The sequence below is a fragment of the Chamaea fasciata genome, unplaced genomic scaffold (assembly GCF_029207755.1).
Source record: "Chamaea fasciata isolate MVZ Bird 193981 ecotype frontalis unplaced genomic scaffold, bChaFas1.0.hap1 SCAF_148, whole genome shotgun sequence".
Taxonomy (NCBI): Eukaryota; Metazoa; Chordata; class Aves; order Passeriformes; family Sylviidae; genus Chamaea; species Chamaea fasciata.
The window spans coordinates 1-15,157 of record NW_027094233.1 but is presented as its reverse complement, the minus strand read 5'-3'; the positions used below and the strand labels follow the sequence as shown (position 1 = coordinate 15,157).

At 68.0% G+C, this 15,157-nt stretch overlaps 2 protein-coding genes and 1 long non-coding RNA gene across 3 annotated transcripts; 2 read left to right on the top strand and 1 right to left on the bottom strand.

The window, feature by feature from the left end:
* Window positions 1-1,467: 1,467 nt before the first annotated feature.
* On the bottom strand, window positions 1,468-7,065 carry RCOR2 (REST corepressor 2). Its single transcript, XM_066208177.1, has 12 exons — window positions 6,925-7,065; window positions 6,503-6,559; window positions 6,346-6,426; window positions 6,019-6,071; window positions 5,725-5,886; window positions 4,923-5,047; window positions 4,711-4,780; window positions 3,968-4,192; window positions 3,422-3,499; window positions 3,253-3,310; window positions 2,656-2,723; window positions 1,468-1,713 (listed from the first exon to the last, which is right to left on the bottom strand). Exons 1-12 carry the CDS (start codon window positions 7,040-7,042, stop codon window positions 1,468-1,470), a joined length of 1,341 nt encoding a protein of 446 aa, XP_066064274.1. The 5' UTR covers window positions 7,043-7,065.
* A 2,478-nt stretch (window positions 7,066-9,543) lies between these two features.
* On the top strand, window positions 9,544-14,275 carry NAA40 (N-alpha-acetyltransferase 40, NatD catalytic subunit). Its single transcript, XM_066208186.1, has 8 exons — window positions 9,544-9,632; window positions 11,716-11,811; window positions 11,918-11,970; window positions 12,113-12,208; window positions 12,412-12,570; window positions 12,723-12,806; window positions 13,291-13,368; window positions 13,926-14,275. The coding sequence occupies exons 1-8, from the start codon at window positions 9,627-9,629 to the stop codon at window positions 14,059-14,061; spliced, it is 708 nt and encodes a 235-aa protein (XP_066064283.1). The 5' UTR covers window positions 9,544-9,626; the 3' UTR covers window positions 14,062-14,275.
* Window positions 14,276-14,452: 177 nt separating this feature from the next.
* On the top strand, window positions 14,453-15,015 carry LOC136304701 (uncharacterized). The gene is made up of 2 exons (XR_010724748.1): window positions 14,453-14,612; window positions 14,702-15,015. It is a non-coding gene; the product is annotated as an uncharacterized lncRNA (long non-coding RNA).
* The last annotated feature ends 142 nt before the right edge of the window (window positions 15,016-15,157 follow it).

Genomic DNA, 15,157 nt, shown 5'->3' with positions numbered 1-15,157 from the left:
ACGGATCTGGGGTCACCTGGACGGACCTCGTGCACACTCCAGGCCTTTGTGGGCGCGTCCCGGATGGACCCAGGAGCTCCTGGATGGATCTGGTGGCCCCGGGGATCTCCTGGGCTCCCTGGATGGACCCAGGGCCTGGGGGGTCACCTGGCCGGGCCTGGCGGCGTCCCGGGGCCTGCGGGGACATCGCGGCCGGGCCCCTGGGGACGCGGGCCGGGGTTTCCTGGGACCGGGGGGGTCTTGGGGGAGGGGGTGAGGCCCGGCTGAGGACAGGGACAGCCTGGGTGGCCCAGGCACCTCCGGGGACAGCCGTGGTGGCCCCGCCAGGACGTGGGGACGTCCTGGGTGGTGGCCCGGGGCCACGTGGGGACACCCGGGGTGTCCCTGAGCCTTATGCGGGGACACGGGACAGTCGGGGGCTCCCCCGGGGCGGCCTTAAGGGGGGCGGGGCTGTCCCCCGCCCCTCCCCCCTCGGGGACAGGGCTGTCCCCTCCCCCCGCACTCAGGGAGGCCCCGGGGGGGGGAGGGGCGGGGGCGCTGCTGCTGCCGGGGGTGGCTCCGGGCTGGGGGTGGGGCGTCCCCTCCCCCCTCCCCCGTTTTTTGTCCTGCTGTAGCCCCGCCCCGGGCACCGCCCATGGGGCGGGGACACTCCGGGGGAGGGGCAAATCCAGGCCACGCCCCCTCTGCGGTGGATTTTCCAGGTTCTAATTAAAAACTTTCCAGAAAGATCCGCGACCTCCAGGTGATGAATGGGGGTCCTGCCCGAGCCCCGTGCCCAGTGCAGACCAGTGCTCCCAGTACAGACCAGTGCTCCCAGTGCAGACCAGTGCTCCCAGTGCAGACCTGGGCTCCCAGTACAGACCAGTGCTCCCAGTGCAGACCAGTGCTCCCAGTGCAGACCTGGGCTCCCAGTATAAACCTGTGCTCCCAGTACAGACCAGTGCTCCCAGTGCAGACCTGGGCTCCCAGTACAGACCAGTGCTCCCAGTGCAGACCTGGGCTCCCAGTACAGACCAGTGCTCCCAGTGCAGACCTGGGCTCCCAGTACAGACCAGTGCTCCCAGTATAAACCTGTGCTCCCAGTGCAGACCAGTGCTCCCAGTACAGACCAGTGCTCCCAGTGCAGACCTGGGCTCCCAGTACAGACCAGTGCTCCCAGTGCAGACCTGGGCTCCCAGTACAGACCAGTGCTCCCAGTGCAGACCTGGGCTCCCAGTACAGACCAGTGCTCCCAGTGCAGACCTGGGCTCCCAGTACAGACCAGTGCTCCCAGTATAAACCTGTGCTCCCAGTGCAGACCAGTGCTCCCAGTACAGACCAGTGCTCCCAGTGCAGACCAGTGCTCGCAGTGCAGACCAGTGCTCCCAGTCCCCCCAGTCCCCGCACTCGCGGCCTCTGTAGTAAAATACTTTTATTGCAAACGGGGCCCCCGGGACCCCCCCGCTCCTCCGGCCCCCCAGGGGGCGCTCAGCGGGGTGGGGCGTGGCCGGCCGCCGGGGGGCGTGGCCTGGCGGCAGGGGCGTGACCGGGGCGGAGCAGAGGGGGCGGGGCCCGGCCGGGCTGGAGGGGCGGCAGCGGCCGCGGGAGCGCCGGGGGCGGGGCCGGGGGCGGGGCCGGGCGCAGCAGCGGAGGCGGGGCTGGTGGGCGCGAGGGGGGCGGGGCCGAGGAGGGCGGTGGGGGCGGGGCCGGGTGGGACACGCCCGTGATCTGCACCTGTGGAGAGAGAGGTGGGGCTGGAATGGGCGGGGCTGGGATTGGGTGTGGCTGGAATGGGCGGGGCTGGGATTGGGTGGGGCCAGGGCGTGGCTGGAATGGGCGGGGCTGGAATTGGGTGGGGCTGGGTGCGGCTGGAATGGGCAGGGCTGGGATTGGGTGGGGCTGGAATGGGCAGGCTGGGATTGGGTGGGGGCAGGGCGTGGCTGGAATGGGCGGGGCTGGACATCTCTGGGGTGTGACCAAGTCCAGGAACACACCTGGGTTTGAGAAGGGGGGGGCACGGGGGGAGGGGCAGTGCCAGGGCTGGATTGGGCGGGGCTGTTGTGTGGGTGGGGCATGGCCATTGATTGATTGGGGTGTGATTGATTGATTGATTGGGGTAGGGTCATTGATTGGGGTGTGATTGATTGACTGGGGTAGGATCAGCGACTGATCGATGGATTGATTGGGGTAGGATCAATGATTGATGGATTGACTGGGGTCGGATCAATGATCAATTGATTGATGGATTGGGGTAGGATCGATGATTGATGGATTGACTGGGGTAGGATCAGCGATCGATCGATGGATTGATGGATTGACTGGGGTAGGATCGATGATTGATTGATTGATTGATTGGGGTAGGATCAGCGATTGATGGACTGATTGGGGTAGGATCAATGATTGATGGATTGACTGGGGTAGGATCAGCGATCGATCAATCGATCGATGGATCGATTGGGCGGGGCCCTCGCGCGGGCGGGGCGGGGCCAGGCCCGGGACTGGGCGCGGGAGCAGCGGAGCCCCTCCCCGGCCCTGGCTCACCTCCTCCTCCTCCTCCTCCTCCTCCTCCTCCTCCCGGCCGCGGCGGGGCGCGGGCGGCTCCCCCCGGCCCCGGGGCTCCCGCAGGAGCCGCTCCAGCCCCGGGCGGCGCCGCGGGCCCAGCACGAAGCTCCGGACCTGAGCCGCCGTCTTGTTCCCCAGCACGGCCGCCACCGCCGGGAAATCGCGGCCGTAACGGCGCAGGGCTGGGCGGGAGCGCCACAGTCACGGCGGGACGGGGACGGGGGGAACAGGGAGGGGACAGGGACGGGGAGGGGACAGGGACAGGGGACAGGGACAGGGACAGGGACAGGGACAGGGGACAGGGACAGGGGACAGGGACAGGGACAGGGACAGGGACAGGGGACAGGGACAGGGACAGGGGACAGGGGACAGGGACGGGGACAGGGGACAGGGGACAGGGACAGGGGACAGGGGACAGGTCAGGACAGGGACAGGAGGGGACAGGAGGGGACGGGGACAGGAGGGGACAGGGACAGGGACAGGGGACAGGAGGGGACAGGACAGGACAAGGACAAGTAGAGCACAGTGGGAACAGGGACAGTGACAGTGAGGACAGTGACAGTGGGGACAGGCATAGTGAGGGACAAGCACAGTGGCAGTGGGGACAGGGACAGTGACAGGACAGGGACAGGCACTGTGGGGACAGGCACAGTGGGGACAGCCGACAGGGGCCCAGCGAGGTTAATTAAGCTAACGAGGGCGGACGCTCACCCTGCACCACCAGCAGCTGCTCATCCGTTGTCCAGCGGGAGCTGAACTTGCTGTTGCCCTGGGGGGACGGGAGGTGACGTTGGGGACGGGGGGACGCGGCCGGGAGCTGCTGCGACGCCCTGGGCCGGGCCCGGCCCCCGAGGGGCCACGGCGGCCGCCAGGGACCCACCTCGGGCGGCCGCAGCCCCTCCAGGCCCCCGTCCAGCGCCTGCCTCAGGCCGCTGTTGATCTGCTTGATGCGCTGAACCTGCGGGCAGTGAGGGGCGGCAGTGGGTCACCCCGTGCCGGGGGGGCCTGGGTGTCCCCGGGGGGGTTTGGGTGTCCCCGGGGGGGTTTGGGTGTCCCGGTGTCCCCAGGGGGGTTTGGGTGTCCCCAGGGGGGGTTTGGGTGTCCCCAGGGGGGTCTGGGTGTCCCCGGGGGGTCTGGGTGTCCCCAGGAGGGTCTGGGTGTCCCCGGGGGGGGTTTGGGTGTCCCCGGGGGGTCTGGGTGTCCCCAGGGGGGGTTTGGGTGTCCCCGGGGGGTCTGGGTGTCCCCGGGGGGGGTTTGGGTGTTCCCAGATGGGTCAGGGGGGTTCAGGGTGGTTTTGGGTGTCCCCGGGGTGTTCAGGGTGGGTTCAGGGCGGGATTTGGGGTGTCCGGGTCAGGATTTGGGGCTCCGGGGCCGTTTCGGGGCCCCAGGGTGGTTTCTGGGGCCCCGGGGCCGTGTCGGGGGTTACCTGCCGTTTGAGGGCCACCAGCTGGCAGTCCAGCTGGCGCAGGGCCCGCGCGCCCAGGTCGGGGTTGGCCGTGACCTCGGCCACGTCCTCGCGGCTCAGGCGCATCCCGCGGGGGGGGCGGCGGCGCTGCCGGCCCGGGCCGTGCTGCCGGTACTGCGGCTCCCTGCGGGGCGCGGCCCGGGCCTGCCGCGGGGCGCCGATTAACCCGCCGCGCTCATCGGCCGGCTCGCGAGGCAATTGCCACGGCGGCGGGGACCCCTGGCCGCCCCCGCCCCGAGTTGGGTACGTCCCGCGCTGCTCCCCCCGCCCAGCAGAGGGTGGCCCCCCTCCCCATTTTTGGGGGTTTTTTTTCCCAATTTTGGAGTTTTTCCTCATTTTTGGGGGTTTTTCCCCATTTTTGGGTTTTTTTTCCCCAATTTTGGGTTTTTCCCCCATTTTTGGGGGTTTTTTCCCCATTTTTGGGGTCTGCCGACGCCCCCCCGGCTCCCCCTCGTTGTTTTCAGGGTCCCCCCCCTTCCCAAAGATTCCCCCAAGTTTTGGGGGTCCCGAAGCATCTTTAGAGTTCCCCCCCCGCTGGTCTTTAGGGACTCGCCCCCATTTTTGGGGGGTCTGGGCCCATTGGGAGGGGACTTCTCCCTTTACTGGTCACCCCGCCCTTGCAAACAACGCCCCAAAGCCGCCGGGTGCCCCCCAGACCCCCCGGTGCCCCCCAAACCCCCCGGTGCCCCCCAAACCCCCCCGACCTCTCTTTTGGGCTCCGCGGGCTCCTCGTCCCCCCCGGGGCCGGGTCGCTGCTCGTCGGTCTCGTCGTTGCTGCGGGGCCAGAGGTGGGGTGGGGGTTCGGGGGGTTTGGGGGGGTTCAGGGCGGTTTGGGGGGTTTTGGGGTGTTTCAGGGTGGGTTTTGGGGGTCTTTGGGGTATTTCAGGGCGGTTTTGGGGGGTTTTGGGCCCCAGACCTGTCGTCGCGGTCGCGGCGGCCCAGCAGGCGCCGGGCCTGCCGGTCCATGACGCTCGTGCGGCTCCGGGTTTTCTTCCAGGAATAATAATACTTGACCAGGCTGGGGATGAGCTTGTCCGGGAGCTGGGGGGCACACGGGGGTTGGGGTCAGAGGTGAAGGGAAGGGAGGGCGGTGCCCCGTAAATGGGGGGACAAGGTGCGGGAAGCCCCCGAGACTGGGGAACAAACGCCCAAAAAAAGGGAAAAGCCCGAAAAACGGAGCCGCAGGAACCCCCAGCAACGGGGAGGGGAATCCTGGGGAGAGCCGAAAGACGGGGGGGTCGGGACCCTAAAATCAGGGGGACCCCCGAAATGGGGGAGGTACCACCTGCCGGGCGGGGGGCAACAGAGCCTGGGATGTACCAACCCCTGGGGGGGTCGGGGGTGGCACCACAGTGACCCCGCAGGGCCTTCCGAAACCCAAACAATCCCCAAAACAGCCCAATAAAGCTCAAAACAAGCCACAAAAAACCCAGAAAATCAAAACGAGCCCCCAAAAATGCCAAGGAATCAAAACGAGCCCCCCAAAAATCCCAAGAAATCAAAACAAGCCCCCAAAAAAGCCAAAAAAAGCCCCCCCAAAAATCCCAAAAAAGCCCCCCAAAAAGCCCCCAAAGAAGCCTCCCAAAAGCAGCCCGGGGTCCCCAAAACGTCCCCCAAAGGCAAAGAGCACCCAGAGGTCCCCGGGGAGCGGCCGGCGCGGAGCCGCCCGGGCAGGGCTCTGCCCCCGCGGACCCGGGCGCGCTCCGGGCGCCCCTCACCATCTGCTGGATGCGGGCGAAGCTCTTGCCGTGGAAGCTGAAGGCCTGCTCGAAGAGCACCTTGTCCTCCACCGTCCACTCGTCCGGGAACGGCGTGAAGTTGGCCAGGTCGGCCAAGGACTTCTCCACGTCGTGTTTGTGCCACAGCAGCATGCCCAGCGCCTGCCGGGGGCACGGGGGGTTGGGGGCTCAGGGGGGTCGGGGGGGAGGTTTGGGGGCTCAGGGGGGGTTTGGGGTGCCCCAGGGGGCTCAGGGGGGGTTTGGGGGTGTTTTGTGGGGAGGGGGACCCGGTACCTGCTCGATGTTGTAGCCGTGCTTGTCCTTGGCCATGGCGATGTACCTGTCCACTGTGGGGAGGGGGTTTGGGGGGCAGTGAGGGGTTTGGGGGGTTTGGGAGGTTTGGGGGGGTTCTGGGGGGTTAGGAGGGTAAAGGAGGAGTTTGAGGGGTAAAAAGGGCAGTTAGAAGTCGGGGGAAAGGGGAGGTTTGGGGTATGAAGGAGGGGCCGGGGGTCAAGGAGCAGCTGGGGGTGTCGGGGGGCTTGGGGGGCACCGAGGGGCGCGGGGAGGGCTCGGGGGCACCCCAAGGCCCCCCCGCCCCCCCGACGTGCGGGCTTCGCTCACGCTTGGCGTCGGACACGCAGTGGTTGGGGGCCCACACCAACATCCCCTTGAGCTCCTTGTTGCTGTAGCGGGCGGGGCTCTCTGGGGGGGCACAGGGGGTCACACCGGGGGGGGACACCCCCCAAAGCCCCCCGGACCCCTCCCTGAGCCCCCGTACCTGGTTTGCAGTCGGGGATCACCGCCTGGTAGTCGGCCCCCACCCGGATCATGCTGTCTGCGGGGGGCCGGGGGTTACCGGGGGGGCCCCGGCCGGGGGGGGCTGCCAGCCGGGGGGGCGCGGCCGGGCCCCCTCCCCGCGGGAGAACAAAGCTGCGGGCGCGCACACGCGGCCGGGGACAATGGGGACACGGGGCTTTGTTCCCCCCCAGCCCACCATGTCCCCGTGTGTCCCAAACCCCGCGGGGGGGCCGGGGGGTGACGCCAGCGCCTCGCCCCCCCCAGATAACCCAAATACCCACGTGGGGACAACGCGGTGTCCCCCAACGCCGCGGGGGCTGGGGGGGCTCACACCGGGGGCTCGCAGGTGCGCGGGGGGGGTTGTCGCGGGGGTTTTTTGGGGTGGGGTGGGGGGTCACTCACCGTGGGCGTGCTCGTCCTCGCTGGCCTCGTCCTCGGAGTGGGGGGGCCCCGCGGCGCCCCCCGCCTTGGCGCGGCTGCGGGACAGGATCCCCGAGGGCTTCTCCATCACCGACGGCATCGCCCGGCGCGGGGGCGGCGCGGGGAAACCCCCCCGAGCCCCCCGGGGGTCCCCGCGCCGGAGGGGCCGGGCCCCGGGACCCCCCCCCCGGCCAAACTTCACCCCCGAGCGCGGGGGGATTTTGGGGAGGGGGCGTGGGGGGTTCGGGGACCGGGGGGGGGGGAGGAGGAGGCGGGGAGGGTCCCTCCCCCAAAGGAGGAGCACCCCCGGGCCGGGGGGGGGGGCGGTTTTTTAGGGGAGGGGTCCCGGCCGGGGGTCCCGAGCCCGCCGAGCCCGCACAAAGCGCCGCCGGCCGCCGCCGCCGCCTCCCGGTGCCAAAGTAGTTCCAGCTCTCCCCCGGCCTCAGCACGGCCCCCCCGCCCCCCGTACCCCTCCGCGCCGCCTCGGGGGGCTCGGGGGGGGCCCGGGGGGCCCGGGGGGATCGGGGGGCTCGGGGGGATCGGGGGGGCAGCCCCGGGGCTCGGAGCCTCCCCGGGGGCTGCGGGAACAAAGGGCCGGGGGACGATGGGGCGATGGGGGGTCAGGGGGGATGTGGGCTGGGGGTCGGAGCTGCTGTGGGGCTGGGGAGGGTCAGGGGGCTGTGATGGGGCTGTGGGGCGGCTGTGGGAGTGGGGCCTGGCTCTGTGTGGGGCTGGGGTCTGTCCCTCTATGGGGCTGGGGTCTGTCCCCGTGTGGGGCTGGGGTCTGTCCCCATGTGGGGCCGGGGTCTATCCCTGTGTGGGGCCGGGGTCTGTCCCTCTGTGGGGCCGGGGTCTGTCCCTGTGTGGGGCCGGGGTCTGTCCCTCTGTGGGGCCGGGGTCTGTCCCCGTGTGGGGCTGGGGTCTGTCCCTCTATGGGGCCGGGGTCTGTCCCCGTGTGGGGCCGGGGTCTGTCCCTGTGTGGGGCCGGGGTCTGTCCCTGTGTGGGGCTGGGGTCTGTCCCCATGTGGGGCCGCGGTCTGTCCCCGTGTGGGGCCGGGGTCTGTCCCCATGTGGGGCCGGGGTCTATCCCTGTGTGGGGCCGGGGTCTGTCCCCGTGTGGGGCCGGGGTCTGTCCCTCTATGGGGCCGGGGTCTGTCCCTCTGTGGGGCCGGGGTCTGTCCCCGTGTGGGGCCGGGGTCTGTCCCTCTATGGGGCCGGGGTCTGTCCCCGTGTGGGGCCGGGGTCTGTCCCTCTATGGGGCCGGGGTCTGTCCCTGTGTGGGGCCGGGGTCTGTCCCTCTATGGGGCCGGGGTCTGTCCCCATGTGGGGCCGCGGTCTGTCCCCGTGTGGGGCCGGGGTCTGTCCCTGTGTGGGGCCGGGGTCTGTCCCTCTATGGGGCCGGGGTCTGTCCCCATGTGGGGCCGCGGTCTGTCCCCGTGTGGGGCCGGGGTCTGTCCCTGTGTGGGGCCGGGGTCTGTCCCTCTATGGGGCCGGGGTCTGTCCCCATGTGGGGCCGCGGTCTGTCCCCGTGTGGGGCCGGGGTCTGTCCCTGTGTGGGGCCGGGGTCTGTCCCTCTGTGGGGCCGGGGTCTGTCCCTGTGTGGGGCTGGGGTCTGTCCCTCTATGGGGCTGGGGCTCCAGGGGCTGTTATGGGCTTGGCTGGTGTCTGTGGGGCTGAGATTCCCCCTGCTCTGTGGGGCCCATGGGGATCCCCACCCTCCATCTGGGGGTGCCCCTCTGCTCCTGTGGGGTGACCCCATTGCGGGAGGGCACGGGGCTGGATCAGGGCTGTGGGGCAGGGCTATAGGGCAGACCGAGTGCTATGGGGCAGGGGTACTTGGCACACTGGAGTCTGTCAGTCCATACCAGGATCTGTGGGGCCGTACCGGGATCTGTGGGGCCGTACCGGGGTCTCCGGTACCGGTTCAAGGCCATAGCGGGATCTGTGGGGCCGTAGCGGGATCTGTGGGGCCGTAGCGGGATCTGTGGGGCCATACGGGGATCTGTGGGGCCGTACCGGGATCTGTGGGGCCGTACCGGGGTCTCCGGTACCGGTTCAAGGCCATAGCGGGATCTGTGGGGCCGTACCGGGATCTGTGGGGCCGTAGCGGGATCTGTGGGGCCGTACCGGGATCTGTGGGGCCGTAGCGGGATCTGTGGGGCCGTACCGGGATCTGTGGGGCCGTAGCGGGATCTGTGGGGCCATACGGGGATCTGTGGGGCCGTACCGGGATCTGTGGGGCCGTACCGGGACCTGTGGGGCCGTACCGGGGTCCCCGGTACCGGTTCAAGGCCGTACCGGGTCTCGGGCACTCCCGGTCCCACAATGGCGGCTCCGCTCCCCTCAGCCCACCGGGCGTGGCCTCCCTCGGCCCCGCCCCCTCAGCTCTCAGCCAATCAGCGCCGAGCCGCCTTCGCGCCTCCGCGCCGCCGCCACGCGCCCGCTCCCCCCGCCCTTCCCGCTCCCCTCCCGCGCACGCGCCGCGGCCCCGCCCGCGCCACCGCCCCTCTGGCCCCGCCCCTTTCCCCCTCCGCGCCTGCGCATCGGCCGCCGGCCGCGGGCTCGCGCGCTCGGCGCTCCGCCCCCTTCCCGCCCCCCCCCCGTACAAATAGCGCGCCCCCCGCGCGCGCCCCCTCAGAGCCCCCGCGCCCCCCGCGCCGTCAGGAGCCGCCGCCGCCGCCATCATGGGGGTGAGCGGGGCCGCGCCGCGCCCGCGGGGGCCCGGCCTGAGGGGAGGGAGCGCGGGGGTGGGGCCTGCCCGGCGCCGCTCAGCGGGGTTGGGGTCGCCCCGAGGGGATACGGGAGTTCCGCCCGGGATCCTGGGGTCGTCCCAGAGGGCGGGGGTCTCCGCGAGGCCTTGCCGGGGTTCCGGGAGGGCGTTTGGGACCGTCCCGGAGGATGGGGCGGCTCTTTAGGGTGATCCGGGACTGCCGAGAGGGGATTGGGGATCCTTTCACGGGGCTTTGGGGCTCTCGGAGGGAACCGGGGGCTCCTCTCTGGGGATCTGGGACTTTGCCGCAGGTTTGGGGGTTGTCTGAGGTCCTTGGGGGCTCTCAGGAGGATGCTCGTGCCTCCGCCAGGGCTCGGGATGCTGCCCTGAGGAGATTTGGGATGTTTGAGGCTCTTGGGGCTTCCGTGAGGGTTTTTAGAGCCTTTGCTGAGAGTTTGGTGTTCCCACGGCCGAGTGTGGAACTTTTCTGTGGATTTGAGGCTCCGTGGGTGGGTTTTGGGCCGTTGGAGGCGATTCGGGGATGCGTGGACAGGGCTGATCGGGGATTTGAGGGAGAATTTGGGGTTGTGCTCCCCCAGACACCTGATGTCCCGTCCAACAGCCGCAAAATTCCCACGTTTTCTCCCCAAAACGACCCTAAAGTGGAGATTTTAACATCCACATCCCAGCCAGCAGCAGGTGGTGGCTGCTCCAGGCCCCCAAAGCGCCTTTAATTCCCCCAAAACCCCTTTAATTCCCCCAAAACCCCTTTAATTCCCCTAAAACCCCCTAATTTCCCCCCAAACCCACCGACAGATGTGGTTTCGGAGGGATGCTTGCCCTGTCCTCCTGCCCAACCCCTGGATTTTCCGGCCAGCTCTTTGGTTTTGGGTAAATTGCACATCGTTCTGCCGGAGCTGAAGCTCAGGATGATCCCAGTTCCTCTCCCGAGCTGAGATCCGCAGGGATCCCAGCAGGATCCTTTCTTTTGGGTAAAATCGCCCCATTTTTACTGCCAGGCTCCTCGGATTTGGGGAACACCCCTCCAAAGTCACGACTTTTCGTGGCTGCTCGCCGTCCGCTCCTTGTCCCACCTGAAACCGCCGCGGTTTTGAGGCAGACCCCCGCAGAGGGGCACAACGAACGTGGATTTGATCCCCGAAATCCCTTTTCCCTCCAAGGCTTTGGGACCAAGCGCTCCCTGACACCGCGCCTCCAGCTCCACGCTGACGGCGGATCGTTATTGATCGTTGGTTATTTCGGGGCTGGACTTTCCCGGTTGGGGCCGAGCTTTGGTTCCCATGGGGATGGCCGGGATTTGGTGTGAACTCCCGGGATTCGGTGTCAATCCCCGGGATTTGGTGTGAACTCCCGGGATTCGGTGTCAGTCCCCAGGATTTGGTGTGAACTCCGGGGATTCGGTGTCAGTCCCCGGGATTTGGTGTGAACACCCGGGATTCGGTGTCAGTCCCCGGGATTTGGTGTGAACTCCCGGGATTCGGTGTCAGTCCCCGGGATTTGGTGTGAACTCCCGGGATTTTGGTGTGAATTCTTGGGATTTTGGTGTGAATTCCCTGGGATTCGGTGTCAATGCCCAGGGTTTCGGTGTCAATTCCCATGGATTTTGGTGTGAATTCCTGGGATTTGCTGTGAATTCCTGGGATTTTGGTGTGAATTCCCGGGATTCAGTGTCAATCCCTGGGATTCGGTGCGGATCCCTGGGTAACGGTGTGAACCCTTGGGGTTCAGCGTCAATCCCCGCGGTTTCAGTGTCAATCCCCGGGACTCAGTGTCAAGCCCTGGGAATCGGTGTGAATTCCCGGGATTTGGTGCGGATCCCCGGGAATCGGTGTCAATCCCCGGGACTCAGTGTCAATCCCTGGGACTCGGTGTCAATCCCTGGGACTCGGTGTCAATCCCCGGGACTCAGTGCGGATCCCCGGGATTCGGTGCGGATCCCCGGGAGTCGGTGCGGATCCCCGGGAGTCGGTGCGGATCCCCGGGAGTCGGTGCGGATCCCCGGGGTTCGGCGTCAAGCCCCGCGGTTTCGGTCCGTCCCCCAGAGGAAGTCGAGCAGGGCCAAGGAGAAGAAGCAGCGGCGGCTGGAGGAGCGCGCGGCCATGGCCGCCGTCTGCGCCAAGGTCGAGGCCGCCAACAAAGTGAGTGTGGCGAGCGAAACTGCGGGCACCGAGCGGCCGGACCCGGCGACCAAGCCCCCCGGCACCGCCCCCCGCTGGCGCGCGGCCGCTCTTTGGTCTCTTCCAGCTCCGGGATCCCCTCGAGGCCTTCCCCGTCTTCAAAAAGTACGACAGGAACGGGTGAGTGCCGGCGCTGGGGCCGCGCCCGCGCTGTCCCCGCTGTCCCCGGGGCTGCTTTGGGTGTCCCCGGAGTGTCCCCAAGGCCATCGCCGGTGGCCCCAGCCCGGCCCCGGGGTCACCCGTGTCCCTGTGCTGTCCCCAGGCTGAACGTGTCCATCGAGTGCTGCCGCGGGTCCGGCCTGGACCCCCCGACCCTGGACTGGGCCTTCGAGCTCACCAAGGCCAACATGCAGACCCTGTGAGTGGCCCTGGCCCCTGTCCCTATTCCTGTCCCCTGCCCCTTGTCCCTGTCCTCCATCCCTAGCCCTGGCCCTGGCCCTGGCCCCGCCCTGCTGTCACACTTGGCTCCCCCTCTCCCAAATCCCATTTTCCCCCACCCCACACCCCGTGTTTCCCCCCCAACCCCCTAATCTCCCCCTGACCTCATCTCCCCCGTTCCAGCTACGAGCAGAGCGAGTGGGGCTGGAAGGAGCGGGAGAAGCGGGCGGAGCTGCGCGACGAGCGCGCCTGGTTCCTGCTGGCCCGCGAGGCCGGCGCCCGCCCCGTGGCCTTCTCCCACTTCCGCTTCGACGTCGAGTGTGGCGACGAGGTGCTCTACTGGTGAGCGGGCTTTGGGGTGAATTCCGCCCCGTTTGGGGTTTTCTCTGTGCTCCCCTGGTGAGCGGGCTTTGGGGTGAATTCTGCCCCGTTTGGGGATTTTTTTCCCTGGAGTCTGAGGGTTTTTGGGGTTTTTGGGGTTTTTGGGTCCCCAGCTATGAGGTGCAGCTGGAGAGCCGAGTGAGGCGGCGCGGGCTGGGCAAGTTCCTGCTGCAGATCCTGCAGCTCGTGGCCAACAGGTGAGATGGGGGGGTCTGGGGGGAATTGGGGGGTCTGGGGGGGAATTGAGGGGTCTGGGGGGAATTGGGGGTTTGGGGTGACACCAGGACACTTTGAGGGTGAATCGGGGCTGTTTTTGGGGTGAAACCGCGACAGTTTGGGATTGAATTGGGGCAGTTTTGGGGGTGACCGGAGGCGGTTTTGGGGGTCACTCGGGGCAGTTTTGTAGGTGACTTGAGGCAGTTTTTGGGGTGACTCGGGGCAGTTTTGGGGGTCACTCGGGGCAGTTCTGGGGGTGACTCGGGGCAGTTTTTGGGGTGACTCGGGGCAGTTTTGGGGTCACTCGGGGCAGTTTTTGGGGTCACTCGGGGCAGTTTTGGGGGTCACTCGGGGCAGTTTTGGGGTGACTCGGGGCAGTTTTGGGGTGACCGGGGGCAGTTTTCGGGATCGAATTGCGGCCGTTTCGGGGCTCAAAGCCCGCCCTGCGGGGCCCTCCCCGCCCAGCACGCAGATGAAGAAGGTGATGCTCACCGTGTTCAAGCACAACCACGGCGCCCTCCAGTTCTTCCGCGAGGCCCTGCAGTAAGTGCTGCCCGCCCCGAACAAACCCAAAACACCCAAAACAAACCCAAAATACCCAAAATAAACTCAAAACAAACCTGAACGAACCCAAACCCGCCCCAACAAACCCGAAACACACCCAAAGCCCCGCGGGAGGCGCCGTGATGTCCCCGGTGTCGTTGCGGTGCTCGGGGCAGGGGGTCGGTGCTCGGGACCCCCGAAATTCACCCCCCAAAACCCGCCCGGCCACGCGGCTTGGGGGGCGGCCCCTCCCCGGACGGGTTTGGAAAGGGGTTTGTAGGGAAATTGGCTGTTTTGGTGGGTTTTTAAAGGTTGTTCGTGGGGTTTCTGGGTGGCTTTGGGGAAGATTCGTGGGGGTTGTATGGTTTTTGGGTTCATCCTCTCCCGGCAAGGTGTTTTTTGGGGAAGATTTTGCTCTTTGTCAGGGTGACACTGGCGGGGGGGGTTTAGGTGACACTCCAGGTGAGTTTGGGGGGTTTGGGCTGACCCCGGCGGTGTTTTGGGGTGACGCCGGCGGTGTTTTGGGGTGACGCCGTGCCCCCGCCGTGTCCCCCCAGGTTCGAGGTGGACGCCACGTCCCCCAGCGTGTCCGGCTGCTGCGGGGACGATTCCTCCTACGAGATCCTGAGCCGCAGCACCCGCTTCGGGGACCCCCACGCCGGGGGGGGGCCCTGCGCCGGCTGCTGCCACTGAACCCCCGAAAACCCCCCGAAAACCGCCGGGGCGGGGACAACCCCCCTTCCCTCCCCAGCCGCCGCGGGATTTGGGGCGGGAAGGGGAAATGGGTTTTTTTGGGGGCTGATTTTTGGGGTTTTTTTTTTCTTTCTCTTTTTTTTTTGGTTTGGGTTTTTTTTTTTTTTCAGCCGTTTTGTTTGTACGCGAGAAATAAATAATGAGGAAACTTTAACGAGCGGCCCGTGGTGCTTGGGGGCGGGGTTATGCTAATGAGAAGGGCGGGTTATGAACGTATTATGGTAAATACGAGAGGGGCGTGGTCTGTGCGCGAGGGGCGTGTTCTAGGGTCTGTATGAATACATTATGGTAATTAGGGGGCGCGTTCAGCGCTCAGGGGGCGTGTCCAGCCGCGAGGACGTCGGCGCGCGCCGGAAGTGACGCCACATCGCGCCGCCGCCATGCCGCCCGCCGCGCCGCTCGCCCGCTCCCTCCTGCGCTCCGCGGCCCGGCCCGGCCCGGCCCCGCGCGGCCTCCGATCCGGGCCCCCGCAGAGCCCCGTGGGCACCGGGGTGAGCGCGGGGGGCGCGCGGGGGGCGCGGGGCCGGCGGGCGGGGTGACCTTGGCGGCGGGCGGGGCAGTAACGGCGCCGCGCCCTCAGGAGACCGCCGTGGGCCTGATCGCCATGTTCGTGTCCATCCTCGGCCCCGCCGCCTGGGTGCTGGGCAACCTGGAGAGCTACAAGAAACGGGAGGAGTGAACCGGGACCGCCGCGAGCACCGGGACCCTCCCCCGGCACCGGGACCTTCCCCCAGCACCGGGACCTTCCTTCGCAACCGGGACCTTCCCTCAGCACCGGAACCCCCCCCCCCCAGCACCGGGACCACCGTCCGGGACCACCGGGAGCGCCGCCCCCGCGCCCTCGGGACCCTCCCCGGCCCCCTTCCCCCCAATAAAGGCCGCGGGTTCCGCCTCTGCCGTTCTCTCTTTCGGGTCCCGCCGTACCGAAACCGGGCCGTGACGTCACGGGGGGAAGGCGCCGTTACCGGGGGCGGGTGAGGTTTGCTGTGGGCGGGGTTTGTTGTTGTGGGCGGGGCTGACTCGGGGGCCGGGTTTG

What these genes read in the sequence shown, in the direction of transcription:
- RCOR2 (XM_066208177.1), bottom strand. Translation starts at nt 7,042, where the DNA reads ATGCCGTCGGTGATGGAGAAGCCCTCGGGGATCCTGTCCCGCAGCCGC. An exon ending in CGCCGCGACCGCGACGACAG is followed by an intron (nt 4,781 to 4,922) that starts GTCTGGGGCCCA and finishes CTGGCCCCGCAG; the next exon opens with CAACGACGAGACCGACGAGC. An exon ending in AGGGGCTGCGGCCGCCCGAG is followed by an intron (nt 3,311 to 3,421) that starts GTGGGTCCCTGG and finishes CCGTCCCCCCAG; the next exon opens with GGCAACAGCAAGTTCAGCTC.
- NAA40 (XM_066208186.1), top strand. An exon ending in AAAAAGTACGACAGGAACGG is followed by an intron (nt 11,971 to 12,112) that starts GTGAGTGCCGGC and finishes TGCTGTCCCCAG; the next exon opens with GCTGAACGTGTCCATCGAGT. An exon ending in AAGGCCAACATGCAGACCCT is followed by an intron (nt 12,209 to 12,411) that starts GTGAGTGGCCCT and finishes CCCCCGTTCCAG; the next exon opens with CTACGAGCAGAGCGAGTGGG.